Here is a 23154-nt window from a genome sequence, read left to right on the forward strand (position 1 = left end):
TGGTAGAGAATTCAAAGAGCATCAAAACCACACAACTACAGTAACAAACATGACAAAATACATTCAAAAAGTAAAAAGTAAAAATAGATGAATTAATATAAAACACACACACAAACACACCCATGCACACACATGTTTGTACTCCTATATTTGTGGGGACTTCCCATTGACTCACTATATTTTTATTTACTATTTCTAACTCCAGTCAGACAAAACTCCACACTGGGTGAAAGTCGACAACAAGCTAAATATTTTGACACTTTTTTTTGTTTTGTTTTGAAGGCATATTTAGTTCTTTTAGAAGGGGATGTCCCCACAACGTCATTTTTGCAGGAGTTACTATCTTTGCGGGGACATTTTCTCAAATTTTGTACGCACATTGATAGTAATACATATCCACACACACACACACACACACACACACACACACACATTTAGTTTCTTAAACCTCAAAGTGCTGTCAGAGTAATAACAGTTCTAGATCAAGGATAGTAATAATAGTACTAGATCAAGGATAATAAAGATCATGGTTTAAAAACCTTAGCCTTGTCTTTGACAGCGCTGTATCGCTCCTGAAGGTCCTGAATCTCCAGCTGGGTTTCGTAGTGTTCAGCCATACTGGAGCCTTTCATGGCAATGGTTTCCAACAAACTGTTATGACTCAACACTTCTTCATGCAGTAACTGAAAAAAAAAAATGAAATAGTTTTGGGCTTGTGTCATTAGCTAGATTTAACAAAGGTATTTTCTTTGTGCTCAAATGCCTATTAAGAGAATGGAGCTGTCCTCCCTGCTTCTTCATTCTACATTTCTTACAGTCCAGTTCAAGTGATAACAGCCTACACCACTTCATTGTTTTGTAAATTACATGTGTTGTGGTGTCACCTTCCAACTGAAAAGTGCAACATGCTTTTTTTGTCCTAAATGTTATCAGCAGAGACAAAACCGTGTCTGAAAATCAGCTTTGGCCCGCTGCCTGCACAGGTGATGAACAAGGGAGAAAGTTAGTTGGAAGATATGTATTTGTGAATATGACAACTATAAACAGTAAGGGCAGCTCATCATAAGGAAGTATTAAAGACAATAGGAGGGTACAGATTATATATATATATTTTTTATCACATCTGAATGCTTTAGAATGTTCTGCATCAGCCATTAGAAAAACAACGACCAGACCTCCCTGTCATTTAAATATTGATCTTTAAAATAGAAAAAGTCTTGGGTCTATCGCATATTTTTTTCAGTTGAAACAGACCTTGGCTTTGCCCAGATTAGCAGTCTTGTCTCTCATCTCTGAGTACTGCTTCTCTGAGCTGCTCAGGTTCTCGTCCACACGGTCCATCCAGCTGACAAATTGTCGAACATCGTCCTGGTAACTCGTCCACTGGGACAGTGCCCCTTCAAGCTGGCTGAATGTGCACAGAATCGGTTATTTTTATTTTTTTATCCAGACCCATTTAAATGACATTTGGTTATATTCCAGTGTGGATTCAAGTGTAATTACTTTTTAACTTTATCTACTGTAGTATTTAATTACTGACCCTATTTTTAAATAATGATTTAAAAAAGCAGTCACATTTAAAAAATAATTGCCTGTTCATGACAGTTAAACAAATACCTCTTGCATTGAATAGAGGCAGACAGAAGGGAGTCCCACGAGTCTTTGAGATCCTGAATCTGTTTCCGGAGAACTGGGACCCCTTCCGGTGAGGTGTTTCTCTGGACTGATTCTCCACGGGTTAATAACATCTTCATCTGGATCTCTTTCTCCTGTCTTGCAGCAAGCAGGGCCTGACATAGAAAAAAAAACAAGCCACTTAAAGAAATACAAATGTCCACAAATAAGCTACCATTTATATAATGCCAACTCATCTTGGTTAACTACTTTAGAATATATTAAACACTCTTATCAAGAATAATTTTACAATAACACTGTAGTTATTAAATGCACTTCATAAAGCTTGAAATTTGTTATTCACGGAAGCTTTTATTAGAAGTAAATCTGGCACGTTGTTTCATTGTTTGTGTTCAGATTCGTTTGCTACAAACTATCGACACTGATTTAATCTAGAAAAAAAGAGGGCACTGCCTTAATGCAGGTTCATGTTGAAAAGATGCATTTTCTTAAAACCCTTATTAAATATATATATATGATGCACTTCCATACTTTACCTCCAGTTTTGACATCCTGCTGTCCAGAACATTTTTATCAGCAGTGGGGCTACAATACGACGCCAGCATGTGATCGGCATCTGCAACCCAGTCCTGCAGCTCCTTCAGGCCCTGGGAGAAGAGCTGGTGCTCGGACACAATCCGCTCAATTCTAGAAGCCTTTTCCTGCAAACACCACAACAAATCTCACCCTTACTGATCCAACATCAGTCAAAACTTTCAGGGTAATGCCCCATACCTATTCTAATATGGGAGCAAGACCTGAATTATTACAGTACAGTGCATTTTGATGACACTAGTAAACAATCTTGGCGTTTTCTCAATAGATCAATGTAAAAACATATTTCTTAGCAGTATCTTAGACAACTTCTATTGTTGTTAAGGTACTATATAATGGGCCATTTCTTTTCATTCTTTTTTAAAGTTTTATAAAGGATTTTCTTTTTTTTTACATTCATATTTGGTTCAATCAACAAGAACGATAGCAGTAATATTAATAATATTAATTGCATTTTTTTTGTTTCTGACTAAATATCAGTTTACAACAGTAAACACTAATAAAAAGATATACCAAAGAAAGAATTATAACCAGGTAAGGTAATCAGCACTTCACCACAAAGGTCACCAATTAGGCAGACACAATTACCTTTGTCAGGTTGCTTAAAGCTAGATACTGTGCAGACAACTGAGACACTCGGTGCATAAAGCTTTTGCCGGCCGCTTGTCCTTCCCAGAGCTGGTGAGCCTTTTCTTTCAGCCTGTTCAGCTGAAATTCCTGACAGGCTATTTCCTCAAGGACAGACTGTAACGCATAGGCAGGTTATAACAAAAGCACGCCACAGAGAAGCAACAAACCAAAGTGTATATTAAAAGGTGATCAGCACATAAGAACAGAGTTAATTTTGTTAATAATACAAAGCAAAGCGTTCAAGCAAGGTGCTGCAGCTGAAGTGGTTTAAACAAACAAAGGCCATATCTGTCAGAAGGCCTCTGAAACTGTTAAAATGTTAACAGGGCTTATAGGGCATTAAAACATTGGCAACATTTATAGCACAACAAACTGGAAAATAACAAAAGCATGATGTGGTCAACTCTTTGGCGTTTATGGATCATGAAGTTGAAAAAATGGGCAGGAATGTGTCCATAAACAGGCACAAGAAATCAATAAATACAAGGGTAGGATTTAATGATGACCGTATGGGAGCTTTGACCCAGACACTGCAATGATGGCGGTGATGGTGACACTTATATGCACATTTGACACACTTAGGACAGTGTGCAACAATTCATTGGTTTAAAATGTAAGCTGAGTGTAGGGTGTCTCTTACTGTATTTTATCAAAAGATAGAAATTCAAAGCTAGGTGGTTCTGTCTGCGTAAACTGTACGAATTGATGTGTCTTAAAATAAGACACAGCCTAAAAATAAAACATATTAACTATCATAAATCACAAAAAAAATGATTTCACTATTACTGTCACTTGAATAAAAAATACAGTTTTTTTTGTGGAATTTGAATGATAATGTTTGCTACAGCAGGCCATTAGCTAAGATTAGGTTGCCACCAGTGAGGCTGTGAGGAGTGAGATCTGGTGTGGCAGACACATCTACCAGGAGCACCCATCGTGCGATACCTGCAGCTTGTGCTGTTCCTGTTTCTTGGCTTGGAGGTTGTGGAGCCGGGCACTGCTCTCCTGCACTGCTGTCTCTGTGCTGTTCAGCCACTCCTGGAGAGGCTCTGCACTTGTTTCAAAGTCCTTCATCTGGGACAGCAGATTCTGGAACACCACATAGAAACTGCTGTCAACTTCAGCCTATGAACTCTGTATTAACCCTACTGGTTGATTTATTTGATGTATTAACATCACTCGGACAATAAATAATACAGAGGAATGAGACAGATTTAGGTACAATAACACTCCCTTACGTCCTTCAGATATCTTAGCGGATAGTTAAATGTAATGTTGTACAGACTTAATAATGTGTCAGCATCAAGTCAGGACAAGTTTTTTTGCTCACAGCATCAAAAAACATTGGTAACAATATCCAATTATTATTATGCTTGCTTGCAGCCATGCTCCATTATTTACATACTAGGTTGCCTTAGTACTGTAAGTTAAAAATTGAAAGTGAAAGGTAGTGCATAGGTAATGACATTCAGCTAAATGATGTCAGGTCTGTACCTGTAAAGCTGCCTCCCTTTGATGCAGATTTGATAAAAGGTTCTTCCAGTCTTCCCTGGCACTGGTTACTTTGGCTTGAATTGTCTCAACTTTGGGTAAAATACTGCTCAGCAGTTCTCCATTGAAGAAAACAGCATTCACTTTACTTTGTCCTTGCTCTCTGTCAGACAGGAATTCCTATAGTGAAAACAAAAATGAACAAAAGATGTAATTATAATATATTTTCTTAAGATGGTATTGTACAATGTACTCTAGGATGTAAGCATGGGACAGCTGTGGTAGGATTAACCCATTTATGCATACTGTATAATAAACCAATAGTGGTTCCCACAGCTGTGTTTTGTATGAGGAAAAGTTGTCTTGCTACGACTTGATATATGCTTTATGGTTTATGTCAGGCTTTACCTGTATTTTCAGTAAGCTGGAAGATGCCTCATTAAAGTTCTGAGGGACGTCAAAGCTCTTGGCGGTGGTGATTTTGGCGCTGACAAGCCACTGCTGAAACTCTCTGAGAGATGATCGGAATCTCTGCTCCAGGAGCTTCTCTTTGTTCTGACACTCTTTAGATGCTTGAAGACAGAGACTGCCAGGAAAAGAAAGTGACGGGGAATACAAGTTCATGAGGCTCTTAGTGACACAAACAAGACTTCCAATAGACAAAGAAAGTACCCTATTTAATGTGCTGATTGTTAATGCAAGCTGCGTGCAAAGGATTTGTAAAAGGATTTAATATTTAATATTTAAGCACCAAGTACAAATACAGTTAGAATAAAAATGAAACAATAAAATCTACTATATTTAATCTTAGTAATTGTTCAATTATATTTAACAAAATACTTGGATTTTTAGTATTTATTCTAAACCAGTGGTGCACAACTCAGGTCATGGAGGGCCAGTGTCCCTCCTGGTTTTTGTTCTAACCATACCCTAAATTAGTTAATTGGACAAATTAAGCTTCTAATAAGGTCCAATAACGTACTTTAGGGTGCAGTTGGAATAAAAACCTGCAGAGACACCGGCCCTCCAGGACCCAGTTGTGCACCACTGCTCTAAACAAAAACACATTATTAATAAATCAATGAAAAGGCATTTGAAACTAATTATCAAAACATGCGTATATAACTTAAAACAAGACAAAGATGAAATGGAAAGTGTTTCAAATGGAAAACTATGAATTAAGGAGCAAAAAATAGATTATTGCGTCTTGGCAAGGCTGCAGATCTTCTCAGCTGGGAACTTGTTACCTGTTGTATTCCTTAATTAACGCAGACACTTTCTCTGAATGAGAACTGAGATCTCTTGAGAAGCGACAAAGATCATTTAGTCGAGTCTTCAGGCTGTCTGACATATGTTCTGCCTTCATCAGAGCATCCAACGTGTCCTGTTAATAAAAAAAACAGCACGCAATCAAACAAAAACAGGTTCCTGAAAAGAGAAGTAACTGTGTGATTAATCACATGGTTATGTTTGCTATGGATATAGTACACAGACCATAACACAGGTCAGAAAACTGTTTTTAATATTATTTATTTACTACAGACAACACATGTAGATTCCTGTAAATCTAGTACATGTAGTTTCAATTCAACCTCACCCTCCAAAAAAAAAACTTTATTAGAAGAGTTGTGTTTAAGCAGAGCATTCAGACTATTAATGTATTTTGGAACCTGTGTCAAGACAGCATACATGTTTATTTCTTTTGTAAATGCTGCCAAATGTGTTTTTAACAAATCAGGTACTGTAGTTTAATAATAACAAGCAAACCTGAAGGCAAGACAATAATCTGGAGCAGTAAGGAGAACAAAAATATCCCCTTCACAATTGAAAATAAGGGTGGAGAATATTTCAATGTTTCTACTCATAAAGCATTAATGTCTTAGTAAATGCACAAAACTGCAATGGATTTACAATGCTAAATTTAGAACAAGTACTGGCTTTTGAGAAAGAGAATGCGTGAAACAGGGAGAAGCTCCTCTTACCTTCGCTGTCTTCCATCCCTCTACCACTTCCTCATTGGTGTTTTTGCACTCCTCCACTTGGCTCAGTTTCTGGCTCCACTCCTTGAGGTGGCTGCTGAACTCTTGCAAGCCCTGCTCCAGCTGGCTGGCCTGGGCTGTGAACTCCTGCTCTGAGCTGGCCATCTGACTGAGTGTGCTCTCCAGGTTGCCCTGAGTCTGCATGGTGCTCCTCTCCCACTGCTCCCAGTCAGACTGCAGGGCCTCCACCTCCTTGTCTATCAGCTCACAGCCGATGTCTGCCGTCTGCTCCTTCACCACTGCAGCAAACTCCTTCACTCTGTTTAGACGCTGTCTACCATTCTGTCTGGAATCAATCAGTTCCTGCAATGGAAAGTTGCTACGGTAACTAACACCATCACAGTGTTATACAAAAGGCTAACTATTTTTTTATGGACTGATCCAGACTGTTTTTTTAACAACGTCACATATAACTCTACAGTACTTTTAAACTTTATTATTATTAATAATTATTTTGTATTATAATTCCCACTACTATTTGTCACACTTTTGAAATGTACCACAATATTATTTTACAATATTATGTTTGCTGAACTATCTTTCATTGTGCAATACCAGATTTGCCTGAATGTGCCTTTCCAGATACACATGGCACATTTATGAGACAATGAGTCACTATAATTTGCTTCTGACGCGTTTGTGCCATTAGAAAAGCCATGGCAGCAAACAGTGCCTGTAAGTAACGTTTTGACCCCCCGATTAGGAGATGATAAAAATTCAACACAGACTTGAGGGTTATCTCATTCACTTATTTTAAAGTAATAAACCAACATGAAGATATCATCCAAAGGTAACACAGCATTAAAAACTAAATGTAAGTGGCTAACGGTTTGTTGCCTTACCTGAATCCTGGTCAGTTTTCTTTGTACAGATGTGGAATCTCCAGACATGTCTGACCAGCGCTGAAGTTCTTCCTTTGCTGAATGCAGCCAGTCTGTGAACTCACGGACTGCTTCGTGATAAAAGCGATGGCTATCTACTATATCCTCCAAGGTTTTCACTTTCCCCTGAAACACAGAAAGACCAAATAAGCAATCACACAGTCAACATTTAGGGCTCATCTGCTAGCCTGTGACTATTATTAGAAAGTTGCTTATTATGTCTTGTCCTCCTCACAAAACTAGTCAACTGTGTGATGAAACATAATACAGTTCTGAACTGTGCTTCTACACCATATTTTATAGATAAAAAAAGGAAACTAAATGATTTTACCTTAACCACTGCTGTGATGTCCCCGAACTGTGCCCTCATTTCAGCCTGCGTATCCTCCCTGAAGGAGGAGTCTCCCGTTTTCTCCAGCAGCTCTCCCGCCTTGTCTGCTAGGCGACTGAAGGCCGTTGAGTGGTTCTCCACATCAGCCAGTAGAGCTCGATTCCGGTCCAGCAGGCAGGCTTTCTCCTTCAGCCCAGGCTGCTGCTGCATTGGGGCCCCCACCTCCTGCTCCACAGAATCCAGCCACTGCTGCAGTTGGTTCTCACTCTCCAGGTAGCTGTTCCACAGAGCTACTGTCCACTCCAGTCGGCTGGAAAAATGTATTGAATGTTTCAGGGAAATAAGCTGAGCTTGGAACTATTCACCCTTTTCAAAGTAAAGGGCATCTGAGATTTCACTAAGCCTCTTGTATGTGGACCAGTTGATCTAATGAAACTACTGGTGCTGGTCAACAGGACAGTGCAATTTAATTTTGATGAGAAAAAAAACACCCAGGTTTTCACTTTGCTAGTAAGCTTTTTTTTTTTGATTATTTAGTTAGATGTCATGAATGGTAATGCCAAAAAACTTTGCTGTTGATGTTTGTGTGCAGGGACATGGATACTGTAGATGCAGCTTTTGTTTTTGCCCTTTTCACTGTCTAGGAAAAAGAAGCACACAAATAATTGTGGCTGTACCTGTGGCAGCTCATAGAGGCCATAATTACGCTGGCCCACACATCCTTTAGAGTCTGCAGCTGGGAGAGGATCACTTTCTGCCCCTCTTCATTGCTGCTTTTCATGGTTTGTTCCCCTTTACCAATGGCCATGTTTAGTTTCACTTCGCCTTCACCTTTCATCAACAGGATTTCCTTTGCAAAAAAAAAATAAATGTTGAATTCAAACACATTTAAATATTTTAAATTAAATTAAATGCACTTAAATGAAAACATCAAACTGAGGCAACATGTGTTACAAATTAACTGTTGTAATGCTAATGGTTGATTTATCACCAAGACCCTTTTTTACTGCCTTCAAAATATTGAAAAATGTTGGCCTTAAGTGTTTATCTAGATGCCAAGATTCATATTCATGTGTTTATCTCTTTCAGACTACTGTGAGAGCTTAATTAATGAGCTTTGGCTACTGTCATCTCTTAAATTACAGGCTGTTCGAAACGCTATTGCTTGCACTAGCTAGAGTGTATCTGCTTGCTGTGGTTCTCGCTGTACCTGCACATGCACAAGCCTCTTCTCCAGGGATTCTTTGTTGCCGGTGATGCTATCGATGACAGCCAGCCTGTCCTGCATCCCTTTGAGCCAGGCCCAGGTGCTCTGCTGGGTCTCCTCAAAGGCCTGGTGTTCCTGCAAGGCCATCTGACAGACCCGCAGCCTCTCTTTTACCGCCTTCACCAGGCTTTGGTAGCTCGACTGCAGCTGGGAAGTGGTACGCACCTCCCTCCCATCCCCGCAGCCAGACTCACTAAGGCCTTGAGACTTCTGGCACAGCCGCTCGAACGAATCCCTGTGGAGAGCACAGGCAGGAAGGAAATATTAACCATTGGCGCGCTGTGCTTCTGTTCACTGTTACATTATCAATAGGATAGGTTTTACTCCAAATTTCTATCCCACTTTTTTTCAAGAAAGGAAAAAACACCAATTACAACTCTAAAAGGAATGAGTTATTTATTTCTGGTTTTGTAAATTTATTGGATGAATGTTCTGAAGAACATCTCACAAATGTCCATTTTGATTAAAGGCTTTGAGAATATAGACAATATTCCATTTCACTTGGTTGGTGTTAATTAAATCCCAAATAAAATATTGTTCCAGTGTCACACAATTAGCATAAATATTTTGTAACGCTAAAATGTTAACTGAATTCTTGATTACTGGACCCTCAGCCCCTGCAGTCAGGTGCATTTGCCGTGTATGCAGTTGAAATTAATTATTTTGTGGTGTTTAAATAGATGGTAGATCATGAAAACAAAATCGACAAATAAGACATTTGCAGCTTTGGGTACAGTACGCTTTCTTCAGAGTGGATACCTTTCTCTGATCAGCTCTTCAAGAAACTCCTCCACCCTCTCCACTGTGGCCTTCTTCTCAGGAATGTGCTGCTTAGTCTCTCCCAGTAGCTCTGTGTTCAGCCTCTCTTCCATCTGCCGAACCCAGGAGCTCAATTTTTTTAGCTGGCTGTGGAAACTGCAGGAAAAAAATTTTGAGGAGGGATGTTTTCATGTGTATATAAACAATAAAAATAAGGACGCATGTAGTTTATACAAGTGTGTCTAATAGGAATATAATAATGGCAATGTCCTGTCTAGTAGATTCTGTGTGGTTGCCTCCCTCACCCAGTGAGCTCTGCAATACTCTCCTCTTGGGCCTGCTGGTTCTGTCTGCACTGCTCCACAAAGCTGTCCCACTCCTGCTGGCTAGAGGACAGCTGCTGCTGGATGAGACCCGCGTTGGGCTTGGGTAAATGCATTAGCAGCTTCTCTCCATCCTCGCATACAAGAGTCAGCCTTTCCTCTCCTTCATCCACACAGCTCAGGGCTTCCTGCATTGATAACAGCGTTTACAATCCAAACCCCTGACATATACTGTAGTGGCTAAGGAAAGTCAGTCAGATTACAGGAATCATTACTATTTCTGTCCTGGGATATGTAGTGGAGTGGTTCCTGGCTAAACAAATTAGTACGGTTGTGCTTATTAGTTAAAAAAAAAAAAAAAAAAAAAAAAAAAACCTGTTTTTTTTATAAATATATATATATATATATATATATATATATATATATATATATATATATATATATATATATATATTTTTTTTTATTAGCTGTTTTTAAAGAAGCCAACAAGAGCCTGGAACTTCATTTAGCTCATGAGTTAATATTTTGTGAATTTGATGCAGTAATGCAATTAAGAAAACTAGAACACACGTACAGCTGCAAAGAAAGTCAGTGTATACCCAGGCAGCTCTAACAAATGATTGCTGTCTTCAGATTTCCCAGCTGCAAAAGCAGCTACTGTACCTTTAGTTTCTGCAGTTTTTCTTCCATGATACTCAAGTCGCCAGACCTGTCAGAGCATTCCCTCACTGTATCCTTAATGTCCGAGAGCCAGTCATGAAACTTCTGGACCAAATCTTTCCAAAGGAAGCAAAACAATTCAGAGAGGATGTCATAATCGCAGAACTTAGCGGCACACTGCAAGAACACAGGCCTACAATGGCGATGTAATGTCTGAAGCTTTTGTGGGTGTGTCTGGATAACACATATGCTGCAGTGGTTTGGAGTCTGGCACTGAGTCCTCAAATACAAACAGTTTTAATGAGCGCAGAAAAAAACTGTATGAGGTCATGATGCCAGGGTAAAGAAAATTCATAAGAAAAGATAGAATGGTTCATTAAAAACAAAACAAAACAAAACAAAAAAACCTAAGCAATATAAGGTCCCTGTAGCAACTCATAAAAGTCATCCAGATGCATGCAGTTTCTCGGCTCAAGAGTTGAAAGTCCCAGCTTTGGTTGGTGCTAGCAATTTAGACAGCAATAAGAGTCTGGCCAGTTTCCAGAGATTAGTTACAGTGACTTGGAGGCCTGATCCCCCTGTCATGTGGAGGGTGTTTGCTCTGAGTGGAAAGCCACACACACACATTTTTTTGGGAAGGATAAAAAACGTTGATTGTATGTGGTGCCAGCTTACCAGATATTCACTGCATAACACATACACACAGAAAAAAAGAACTAGTACCTAAGCACTAGTTTTAGTCTTGCACTTCTTTTGTGCAGGTCTCATTTCATATTGGGATATATATCATTGTCAGAATTAAGGTTCAGTACCCTAACGCATGCTAGAAACCTTAACTTCTTTCCATGCCCCCTTCTATGGCATGAACTCACCATTGAAGTGTTGTTCGAGATTGTTGTGGAGGGTGCTCAGAGTTTTGGAAGCCAGCTGGTTCACAGCTTCGTACTTCTTAATTAATTCAGAGACCGTGCAGCCCAACTTCTCCAGCTCATTGGAAGGGTACTTCCTGCACAGACTGTTGAGGTTCTCCCGGGTTGAGTCAATGCTGCTCTGTTGCTTCTGAAGTTCCTTCTGTATATCCTGTACAAAAGAAGATTAATAACATCTTATAGCAGCAAATCAGTCTTTTACATACTCTTTCCCAAAATATCATACAACACATACACTGTACAGCAGTATTTATACTCTATTTATAGTCTAGAGTATTCAAGAGAGCACATCAAGTATTGTACATTATGATTCTTCTTTTGTAAATGACCACATAAACTGTAAGGCAGGAAACTAATCTAAATATATACAGTACCAGTCAAAAGTTTGAGTACACTTGCTGGAAACTAGGTTTTTTTCATAATTGACAATGTTTTACGTCGTATACATTTCTGTAAATACTTGAAAATGAAAGCACGTTACAATATACAAAACAAAACAAGGGGTATCAAAGCAATGTTCAAGAAAATAGAAAATTGTCTCTAAATCTTGGATTCCTCGAAATAGCCTGCATTTGCTTTAATAACAGCCTCACAAACACAAGGCATTCGGTTAACAAGTTTCAGCAGGAAATCACCCTACATGTCTTCCCAGCTCTTCTGCAGCAATTCCCAGAGATGTAGGGCACTTGTGGGTAGCTTTGCTTTGACTCTTCTGTTGAGTTCGTCCCATACAAGTTCTATGGGATTGAGGTCTGGAGACTGAGTTGTCCTTCACTTTCCTGCTTCGCCAGATAGTTCTTGCACAACTTTGAGGTGTGTTTCGGGTCATTATCTTGCTGAAGAATGAAGGACTGCCCAACTAGCCATAATCCTGATGGAATGGCATGCCTCTGAAGTATGCTGTGATAGCCATGCTGGTTGAGCTTGCCATGGACTTGGTAACGATCACCAACTCTGTCACCAGCAAAGCAACCACAGACCATGACACTGCCTCCTCCATGCTTGACAGTGGGAACCACACATGCAGAACTCATGCGCTCACCCTCTCTGCGTCTTACCAATACTCAGCGGTTGGACCCAAATATTTCAAATTTTGACTTATCGGTCCATAAGACCGACTTCCACTCCTCAAACGTCCAGTTTCTGTGTTTTCTGGCCCAGGCAAGTCTCCTCCTCTTATTCTACACTTTTAACAATGGCTTCTTTGCAGCAATTCTTCCAGTTAGGCCAGCTTCACGAAATCTCCTCTGAACAGTTGATGTCGAAACATCTGTACTTCTAGTAGCATTTAGCTGAGCTTGTATTTCAGGGGCAGTTAATGGCTTGTTTCGCAGACTTGTGACTCGAATGAACGTGTTCTCTGATTCTGAGGTGACCTTGTTCAGTCCTCATGAGTGCCAGTTTATTCAAATCGTTTGATGGTCTTGGCCACAGCAGTTACAGACCCTTGCAAAGTTCTTGTGATTTGTCTTAAAGATTGACCTGCATTTCTTAAAGCAATTACAGTCTTTTTTCTTTGCTTGAGCGTATTTTGCCATTTTCTGCTCTCTTACATTCAGGAATGACAAACTTGTGCCTATGCTACCTATATTTATAGTAATCATGGACCCTCATCTGTTAACAATAATTGTTGACAAAAGGTTAATTAGGTAAGATGCTAGTTAACTCAGAGAACATCTAACAAAGACACTTTCATACTTAGGCCAGTGTTCTAACACCGTGTTATATACATTTCAGACTTTTAACTGACTTGGGCTTCAGACTGAAATCCCCTTGCTTTGGGTGACCATTTCATTGAAAATGACAAGATTTACATTTTCATTTAAAAATTTAATTTTTGAATGCAATTCACTTATGATTATCAGCTTATACAAGTACATGTATCATATAATTAAATATTAAGTGTTTATAGACATGTTTATACAGTTAAAAGCATAGACAATCATGAAAAACCTGGTTTTAAGCAGGTGTACTCAAACTTTTGACTGGTACTATATATATATATATATATATATATATATATATATATATATATATATATATATATATATATATATATATATATATAAAATTTCTGTTTTTAGTTATATTTGAAATGGATTGCTTCATCTAAATCCTTATCATAATATTATTGTGGCATCAGTCGTACTTTGCATTTATATTCCTATTAAGATATGAAGGAAAACAATGGTGTAATGAATGCTGAATTCGTACCTTGACTTTCCAGAGATGCTCCGGGTCCGTGCTATGTGGAGAGGAGGAGAGAGAGTGCTCCACATTACTCAGCCAAGCAGTCATCTGACAAATAAAGCTCTCCAGCTGCTGCTTCTGGGAACTGAAATCCCTCAGGGTCCCTCTGGCTACTTCAGACATCTCCTGGGCATGGCCAATTTTCTTTCTTAGATCGGCTTCAATTACCTGAAAGAGAAATATTCCTTCTTAATACATACAAAAAAAAAATGTCAGTACTGCTAGATTCAAACAAGCACAGCTTCTTGTTGCAGAACAGGTGATGAAGACAATAAAGTCTAAGAAGTACCTGCAGCTCTGTGGAAGGCTCCTGGCTCTTTGTTATTTGCTTCAGCTCTGATACCTTTACATTCAGCGTCTTCACTTTTTGTTCTTTACTCTCCACCTCGGACTGCAAAAAATTTACATATTTTTACTTACTAATAATATGAACCAGGATGCTCCTCACTGAGGTAATAAGGCTTCATTTTTTTGTGAATCATCAGGGAAAGGTGATCAAGGTAAAGGTTTGCAATAAACACCTGCAAATCTGTATCTAGATGCATTAATATGCTATATCAGCTATGGGTACATTAGGGGTACATTGTGGCCAACATGAATTACCTTAAAGGGGGTTGATCTAAAGAAAGGTTTCATTCTTCCCATTTGAGTTATAGCTTTACCTGAAATTCTAAAAGTCGTGACTCCATTCTCTGACTGTTACTGAGGTTGCTTAAATTTTCACTGAGCTCTGAGATCGAACTGTTATACCACACGTCTATTTCATCGCTAATATTCAGGACATCTTCCCACAATGCCAAGCTGACACTGAGACGTTCAATGTTGTCATCGATTCTTTCAGACACCTGTTTCCAAGAAAAATATATCAGACTGATTTGTGCATAACATCAGCCACAGCTATTAAACCCTAAATAGCGCTGGATTTCGACATACTAAAACAAACTAAAAGACTTTATTGCTTCAAGTCAGTAGTGTTCAATTTTATACCACTCTAAGCTTACATCAAGCCAATGATCCACAACAGCATCCATGTCCTTTCTCACTATCATGGGATCACAGCCACTGATCTTCTTCAGGTCATTCAGAAGCTGTTTTGCTTTGCTCGTGAAGTCGTCCAGTTCCTCTTGCCCTCCACCCATTTCGTTCTTCACCACTTCATGCTAGAAAAGAGAGAGATTAAGAGTGTGAGAGAAAGAGGGGGGTGTGCTGAAATTCAATTTTGACATTTCTTTTTTTGAAGTGGTTTGTGTTCCATATCAAAATCCCATTCTGAAATGATGCAATTACAATATCTGGTCTTGGGCTACTGGTACTGGGCATAACCATAATCATCCTGTTCTCTAATCAAGGTCTTTAAAACCTTCCAGCTTTTAGATGGCAAATAATAATAATAATAATAATAATAATAATAATAATAATAATAATAATAATAATAATAATGACATTAAAAAAACAGTGAAAATGTGGAGCAATTAATAAATAATACATACAAACAGGCACATGCTCTTTGTTTATGGCAAGAACTAGTAACTAAAGGTTAATTTTTCAACCGTTTCTCATGATTGTCCACACTTATGTTTTGTATGCTTGCTCACCCTTGATAATGTACGTCTGATGTCTTCTTGGTCCTTTAGTGTAGATTTGATTTCAGCAACATTTTCTGCACTTTCTATGATTTTGATAATGTTAGATTTTTTGCTCTGGTATTCCCTCATGAGATCCACAAGCATACAGCACTGCTCCTGACTGCAATTGGGTTGACAGAATACAAGGTGACATATTAGCTGAACACAGTTCATTACAGGGATGTTAACCTTAAATAAACCATACGCACGTTGCCATCCACAGAATGTATGAACGAAAACCATTTCTAATGTGGCATCATGGAAAACACACGTGTAACATTATTATTTCAAATGATCTGTCTGTACTGTATTTATTTTTTGTGGTTTCTAAAAAGAAAGCAACCCCATGTTTCCAATGGCTTTTGATGTTTTTATTCACTTACTATTCACCGATGAGTGTCTTGGTGTCCTCCCAGGACACCTCCAGCAGACCTATCTCCTTGTCAGCCTCAGCTGCTAATTCAGTGTCCTTCTGGGCCAACTGCTTGGTTTTATCCATTAACCACTGCATCTCGTGCTGATGGGAATTAAACTCATCCTCCAGCTGGTTGAATACTCTTAGCCTTCCAAGGAAACAATCAAGGTAAAGCAATGTATGTTGATAACAGCTACTTTGTAATGGGGGAAAAAAAAAACATTATACACGTGTTTGTGTGTGTGTGTGTGTGTGTGTGTGTGTGTGGTGTGTGTGTGGTGTGTGTGTGTGTGGTGTGTGTGTGTGTGGGGGGGGGGGGGGGGGGGGGGGGGGGGGCGACGACAGGTATTTCTATCAATGTGCAGACAAAATTTGAGAAAATGTCCCCACAAAGATAGTAACTCCTGAAAAAAACGATGTTGTGGGGACGTCCCCACTTTGTAATACATATATATAAATATATATATATATAATATATTTAGTTTGTTGTCGATAGTGCCAAAATATTTAGTTTGTTGTCGGCTTTCACCCTATGTGGAGTTTTGTCTGACTGGAGTTAGAAATAGTAAATCAAAAAATATAGTGAGTGTCAGTGAGAAGTCCCCACAAATATAGGAATGCAAACGTGTGTGTGTGTGAACAGTAGGACGCACCATTATACTAGCCATAAATAGAGCATTTTGGGCTAGATTCTGGGAATTTTATTTAATATACGGTATATATTTTTTAAAGTGCTAAATCTAGCATAAAATGCTCCCCATATCCTTACAAATTCTCCTTGAGTACAAACTAATCACTACGGTCATGGAAAAGTTGTCATATACAGTGAGTTCAGGTGAAACTGTGTTAGGTGAATCTATGTTCCACTAATCAGAGTTTTTCCTAAAAACAATATAGCCTGTCATTGAAAAGTGTTCTTCTTACTGCAAAATACTGGGTAATGCAAGGTCTAGCAATATTATGACAGAAACCCTGTACCTCTGCTGTAGAGCTAGGAGGGTGGGTTCTTTCAGCTCTACTTTGTCAGCCTTTTCCTCAATGTCTTCAATACTCTTTAGCAGCTGCTCCTTGCGTTCCTTGAAGGAGTTCCACAGGGCTCCAATGGCCTCAGCCTCACTTTGTTTGGTGCCAAGGAGGTTCTGAACCATCTCCAGTTCTGCACTCAGGAGATCTGCCAACGCCCTGCAGGAGGTCCTGTGTTCAGTGCAGTCCTCTCTAATGTGGTATTGAGCTTTGCTAAGAGCTCCATCCAGATTGACAGACAGCGTTTCTAGCTTGTGGATGTCAGGGACGATATCCTTCAGATCCTGCTGCAGGGACTCTGACTTCCCTTTGTCCCAGTTGCTGGCGGACTCCACAGTCTGCTTCAGCCGGTGAAGCACGTTTATCGCAGCTTTGCGGGTCTGCAAGAAAGCCTCCAGGTCCTTCAGGACCTCTTTCCTTCTCTCCACGACCTGTTCTGCCTCCCTGAAGAGCTGGAAGCAGTCCTCCTTCCTGACCTGGAGGGGATGGTGGTCATCCATGTTGCAGGCAGAGCACAGTCTGCCCACCTGGTCCTGCAGGCTCTGCTTCTCAGCAGATTGTTTCTGGATCGCGGCTGACTTTTCCTGAATGAAAAATAAAATACAAAAATGAAATCCAAACAAAAAAAGACAGATGTGTTTTTAGTTGTGATGGTGGTTTGTACACACCCGTAAGTGTATACATTTTTTTTTTTAACTAATACCGGTACACGCAACCAAGTATTTTAAACTTTAGGAAAGTGGTACCTTTATTTCACGGAACGCAGGCTGTAGATCTGCTGTGTTCACCTCAGAGGTTGACTGGAGGCCACTGAGGAACTGCTCGATCCAGTAAGAGCACTGGAGCAGGCTCTCATCAAACTGCTGGAGCTGGTTAACATGTGACTGGAGCAGCAAGATTCTTTGAAACAATAATGAACAAACAAATATTAAGGTTAGGTTATTAAAGAACAGCTCTATGCATCAGACAGGGTCCGTACACAATTTTAAATTAATGTCATGACATAATTTTTTAATGACTTATTAACAAGAGATGTGTAGATTTAAGATTATCTTTTATTAAGAAGACATTTACAATATTTGGCCACCAAGTGGCGCCAATGTATAAACTATCAGTTCAGTTATTATACAACTATTATTATTATTTATTTTGTTATTATTATTATCTGTCCTAAAATGGGAGTGTAATAAGGATAATAATAGTAATAATAATAATAATTTGTTGTTCGGTCTGTGTTATGTTAAGAGTGCCAAAGTTGTTAGTTAACTAGCTTGATTTTTATTAGAGTCAATAGATTGATAAGTATGGCCTATGGTTTTGCTTCTCAGGCCTAAAACTGCGGTGGTCCATTCTCCTAAACCTACCTCTGTGGTATAACTTGACTCAGAGAGCACCATCTCTTGTCTAGCTGGTCCAGGTCCTGAGTGATTCCCTTCACCTTGCTCTCTGAAGCAGTTGGGAAAAGACATGTTGCTAACTTCACCAGGCTCTTGTAAATTGATTCATGGGAAGAAACCTCTGTCTGCAAATCCTGGAAAAAAACAGAAGCATTGATTTACGAGAAAATGAGTAATTTTATTCCATAAACACAGTTACTACAGTCGCATAGAGGAAGGTGATCATTGATACAAATCCTCCAAGATCAGTTTTTTAGAGTGGTCAAGACAAACAAGAAGGTTCATATATGATTTCAATTATATTTAGCAGCATTACCATAAAGATTCCCAACCTACCCAAGCACAAAACTTCTTGTGTGTTAATTTAAATGAAATTGCAAGTACATTTCAAAGATGTCATTTACCTGTAAGTTCTGCACTTCACTTTGCAGTTTGGCTTGGTCAGCCAAAATGTACTGGGCCTGTGAGTTGGCTGCTGTTTCACTTCTCTCTAGCCAGGACACAAAGGTAGACTCTTCTTTTTCATATCTGTATAGTACACAGAAAACACACCATTGTTTCATTAGCAAAGCTGTGGGGGAAGGGAAGGAGAGTAGAAGTAAAAGGGTACTTGCATACAGTAAACCTGGTGTTTATAAATGTTATAAAACACAATCACTTATTTACTCCTAACAGTTAAGGCTGTGGTTAACAGTACTTAAACTGCATTTTTCTCCATTAAAAAAGGTCATTTATTTTAACACACTGCGTTTTTTAAGTCTTCTTCCTGGCCTAGCCTAAGTGGATACTGAATTTGTATTTATGTAATGTTAAGGAGTTGTTCGCTTACTTTTGCCACAAGGCTAGCATGTTCTCTAGTTCAGTTTGCTTGTCCTTGGCTTTCTGAAGCCCCTTCTCATAGCGCTGCTGTAGGAACACCACCTCCTGCTCTGCTGGTCCCCTGTCGCTGACTTTACGAGCCCCGGCTAAGAGGGATGCCAGGGGGCTCTTCAGCTGCTCCACAGCCTGAGTCACATCCTGTTAGAAACACAAAAGCACTGGCTTTTGAGGGAAATACCACAGATCTCCTGAATTGAACGTGCATCACATACATCAACCTATACCAGTCCTGAAGGGGCATTATACACTGGGTTTAACGCATACAGGGCCTCATTCACTAAACAGCAGTAACGTGTTTTGCATGCAGTCAGCCCTTTTACTGCGTGCTTTGTACACCTGCTGTATTCAATAACTAGTGGAAGCGATCTAGTGTGTGGAAAAAGTACAGTGTTCAAGTCATTTAAATATAATGAATAATGTTAATAGGTAGAAATGTATGCACATTACATCACAAAATACTGCAAGGGAGGTATTTGATATGCAAACCATATTCACTTAAGGGTGCTAACTTTACTAGGTGCCACAGCGTGTGTTAAAAGTACCGCTTATTGAAACCAGGCGGTGTAATTACTAAATCACATAAATAGGGCAGAGTGTGCGAAAACACGAAGGTGGTACTGTGTCACAGAACCAGGAGAAGACTGCAAATGAGAGCAGAAGAGCGAGAAGAAGAGTCAGGGAGACGTTACTTGGGCTGTGTGAGGTGGAGGTAATAACTAGACACAGATTGAGCACAAAGATCATACCAGCCTTAAAAAGCCTTAAAATCTAGTGTAGAGCCACATACAGATAGCTGTCATGCAGTGCCAGGTCTAGTGCTCTGCACACTGCATTATTTAGCATCTGGGTCGTTTCAGACAACTGTGTCAGCAATTGATGGGATATTGCAACCCCATGTTTTCCCGGTGTTTACAACAGGTACTGAATACCCAGTTGGAACACACCGGGAAGTATATCTATTATCCCAGAGACAGATGCGCTCCCTGATATAAAAGTGGCCTTTGATGAAGAGTCTGGCTTTCCAAATGCACTGGGGGCTATTGATTGCACCCACATAGCACTGTCAGCAACCCAGGAGATAGAACATATCTTTTGTAAAAGTAAGCATTACCACTACATTAATGTATAGTGTTTGATGTCAAAATGAGGATTCTTGATGTTGTCGCCAGCTATCCTGGAGCAGCACACGATTCGTACATCCTCAGACAGTCCTGGATAATTGAAGATTACAAGGCAGGTGTGTATGGAGCTGGTTGGCTTCTTGGTAAGTAATTTCATAGGGTGCTGATAGGAAGTATGGACAATTTGCTAACATTGTTAATGTTGTCATAGGTGATGCTGGTTATGGGATCAGACTTTGGCTGCTTACACCGTTGTCGGACACCAGAATGCAGGCACAGATTCGGTACAATACAGCACACATGGCTCCACGCTGTTACTGAGCGCGCATTTGGAGTGTTAAAAAGTCACTTCAGATGTTTAGATAGATATGGTGGTGTGCTACAGTATAGCCCTGGGAAAGTGTGTACACTCATTGTTGCATGCTGCATTTTGCATAACATAGCTGTCAACACTACCAGGGGAAAGTGATGCAAACATTGATGATGACCCCCCTGCACAGGACGTTGAGGAGGCACACAACATGTCCAGTGGGAGAGTGGTGAGAGAACGTGTCATCCACAATATTTTCAATGTAAGTACACATTTTAATTCAATGTACAAGACAGACAAAACAAATGGAGGACATAGCCTTGTGTCATGCACTTAAACACCAATGTCATACATAAGGGCAGAGTTAGCGGGGGCAAAGAAGCCACTCAGAACTGTACTTCCCTTCTCTTTCGAGCACCCTTATATACTATAAAAAAGTGTGCGTAAACCTCGTGCAGAATTCCGTGCGATGTGACAACTTCCAAATGAATCACTTAGCTCGCTTTATTTGTGCATATAATTAGCTTAGTGAATAGGGCTACTGCTGCTTCATTTTTGCACGCAGTGTGGCTTCCCCGTGCCACGTGGTAATTCTTGTCATTTACTGCTGTTTAGTGAATGAGGCCCATAATGAGGTAATTAACTGCTTTAGGACTGGGATGATGGTTTAACTGGTTCAATGGTTAACATGGGCCGGGTTTCCATGCAGCTTAGAAAGCGTCACTCTCTCTCCAAAGTCATTATTTATGTGACGTAGCATGTACATACCACGCACATTCCATGAGCTACAGGAAGTGAACGTCTAAAACATTGTACGACTTTAAAGACCGGGTTAATCGCCTTCTCACACTAAAAAGACATACAATTGACCAGACATTCAATAAGCAAGGTTATAAAAAATACTGAAGCTACTACAAATAAAAAAACTCTTTGCAATAAATACATAAATAACTAAGCCCTTCTTTACACATACTTTTGTTAGCCTCGATTGCTCCGTCCCCCTTAGCTATACGATACAATTAATTGTACACTAGCATTCACATTTGTACCAAAATATGTATTAAATTAGTGGAGCTGTATTATTGCTGCCAACACTAGGCTTCAGCAAATTGATATATTATATAACCACTGAGATTCAGATTCAGATATTGCTGCTTGTTATTATTATTATTATTATTATTATTATTATTATTATTATTATTATTATAAAAATAATATGTAGTGGGAAACACAGTGATTAAAAAAATACTGTACATATTGAATGGATCATTTTTATATCATTACCCTAAAGTGCTGGTATTTTTGCTTCGTTAGTAGACAATAAGGATCAGATTTGCTAAAGCTACGGTTCTGTATATATGTAAGTGTGTATATATCCTTCTGATGAGACATGTGACTCTGCAGCAGCAGTTCCATAGTTCACCCCAAGTCTCTGTCACTTTGGATAAAAGCATTGGCTAAATGACTAATTAACAATAATAATAACCCTAACCTGGAAACCCTGTTTAAGAAAGCTGTACGATATGAGCAGTCTCGCAAGGCCACATCGGAACTCAGACACAAACATTTTAACATAGCCTCACGTGTTTTAATATTAATTAGGTTATTTGCATTTGGAACAAGAATTTCTCGGGCTAAAACAAAAACAAAAAAAAAAACATGTACAACCTGAAAGTATTACCAAAATAGAGTGAGAAAAAGGTGAGACTTATTTTTCTTTTTCCATGGAAATTGCTCCATAGATAGAACAAAGACCTGGGACCTAGTTTTCACTATGGGAATTACACACATCATACATTTACTATAGAGTGGGAAATATGGCAATTTGCATACAGTTGCCTATGCAGCCACGGCGACGTGAGACACGTTGAAAGAATCTTAGTGCATTAATGTATTGTTCCTGTGACTAAACAGCTTTTTAATCAGTAACAAATAACATTTGGTTTAAAACACTACGCGTGTGAGTATTCCTCTTCCGTATACTGTACTGTACAACCAATTTCTTACCACGTGTTCTTGAAGCACTTTGTACGTCTCTGTTACTGATGAACAAGAGCTGATAGGGCAAGCCAGCTTCTCTTCAAGATTTGCCAAAGCCTGCTGAACCTAAAAACGGGACATTGCATTATGTTACCCTTAAAAAAAACATAACGTCAAACACATGAACATCCAAAATGATTGCAATAACAGCTGTACTGTATGCATATTTACTTCGATTTTCCTATGTACGTGTGTCGCTGTTCAAGGGACTAACATTGTCTGCACTTTCCACCTCCATTTAGTCTGCAGGGTTTCAATACTTTACATTGATTATAATGGACCCACTGAATTAAAATAATAATACTAAAAAATAAAATAAGTGCTAAATAAAGGCCATATTATTATTATGCATTTATTTATTCATTGCCAATTATTATTTTATTATTATTATTTTCCCCCCAATTTAGTCGTGTGCAATATTTTTTTTTTTAGGCTCAGCTCACCGCTATCACCCTTGTGAGGGGCGAGGACGAACACACACTGTCCCCCAAAGTGTGTGCCGTTAGCCGCCCGCATCTTTACACACTGCAGACTCACCATGCAGCCACCCAGAGC

At 39.3% G+C, this 23154-nt stretch overlaps 1 protein-coding gene across 17 annotated transcripts in view; it reads right to left on the reverse strand.

Moving 5' to 3' along the window:
• Positions 1–23154, reverse strand: part of syne1a (spectrin repeat containing, nuclear envelope 1a) — a 182778-nt gene that overhangs the window by 84788 nt on the left and 74836 nt on the right. For 16 of the 17 annotated variants that reach the window (XM_041252397.1, XM_041252410.1, XM_041252413.1 and 13 more), the window contains 30 exons: positions 22567–22665; positions 19079–19266; positions 18654–18777; positions 18217–18383; positions 17599–17752; positions 16808–17436; positions 15798–15977; positions 15385–15535; positions 14791–14949; positions 14452–14634; positions 14079–14180; positions 13754–13957; positions 11483–11690; positions 10614–10726; positions 9933–10138; positions 9628–9783; positions 8812–9103; positions 8279–8451; positions 7602–7911; positions 7232–7396; positions 6333–6692; positions 5598–5734; positions 4759–4936; positions 4354–4530; positions 3805–3948; positions 2818–2973; positions 2172–2336; positions 1618–1790; positions 1255–1408; positions 540–683 (listed from right to left, as the gene is read on the reverse strand). In XM_041252397.1, coding sequence (XP_041108331.1) covers positions 540–683; positions 1255–1408; positions 1618–1790; positions 2172–2336; positions 2818–2973; positions 3805–3948; positions 4354–4530; positions 4759–4936; positions 5598–5734; positions 6333–6692; positions 7232–7396; positions 7602–7911; positions 8279–8451; positions 8812–9103; positions 9628–9783; positions 9933–10138; positions 10614–10726; positions 11483–11690; positions 13754–13957; positions 14079–14180; positions 14452–14634; positions 14791–14949; positions 15385–15535; positions 15798–15977; positions 16808–17436; positions 17599–17752; positions 18217–18383; positions 18654–18777; positions 19079–19266; positions 22567–22665 — 5751 coding nt within the window. The remainder of the gene's footprint in view (positions 1–539; positions 684–1254; positions 1409–1617; positions 1791–2171; positions 2337–2817; positions 2974–3804; positions 3949–4353; positions 4531–4758; positions 4937–5597; positions 5735–6332; positions 6693–7231; positions 7397–7601; positions 7912–8278; positions 8452–8811; positions 9104–9627; positions 9784–9932; positions 10139–10613; positions 10727–11482; positions 11691–13753; positions 13958–14078; positions 14181–14451; positions 14635–14790; positions 14950–15384; positions 15536–15797; positions 15978–16807; positions 17437–17598; positions 17753–18216; positions 18384–18653; positions 18778–19078; positions 19267–22566; positions 22666–23154) is intronic. The other variant, XM_041252405.1, reaches the window with a different exon arrangement.

This window comes from Polyodon spathula, chromosome 6 (assembly GCF_017654505.1).
Source record: "Polyodon spathula isolate WHYD16114869_AA chromosome 6, ASM1765450v1, whole genome shotgun sequence".
In the NCBI taxonomy this organism is placed as follows: Eukaryota; Metazoa; Chordata; class Actinopteri; order Acipenseriformes; family Polyodontidae; genus Polyodon; species Polyodon spathula.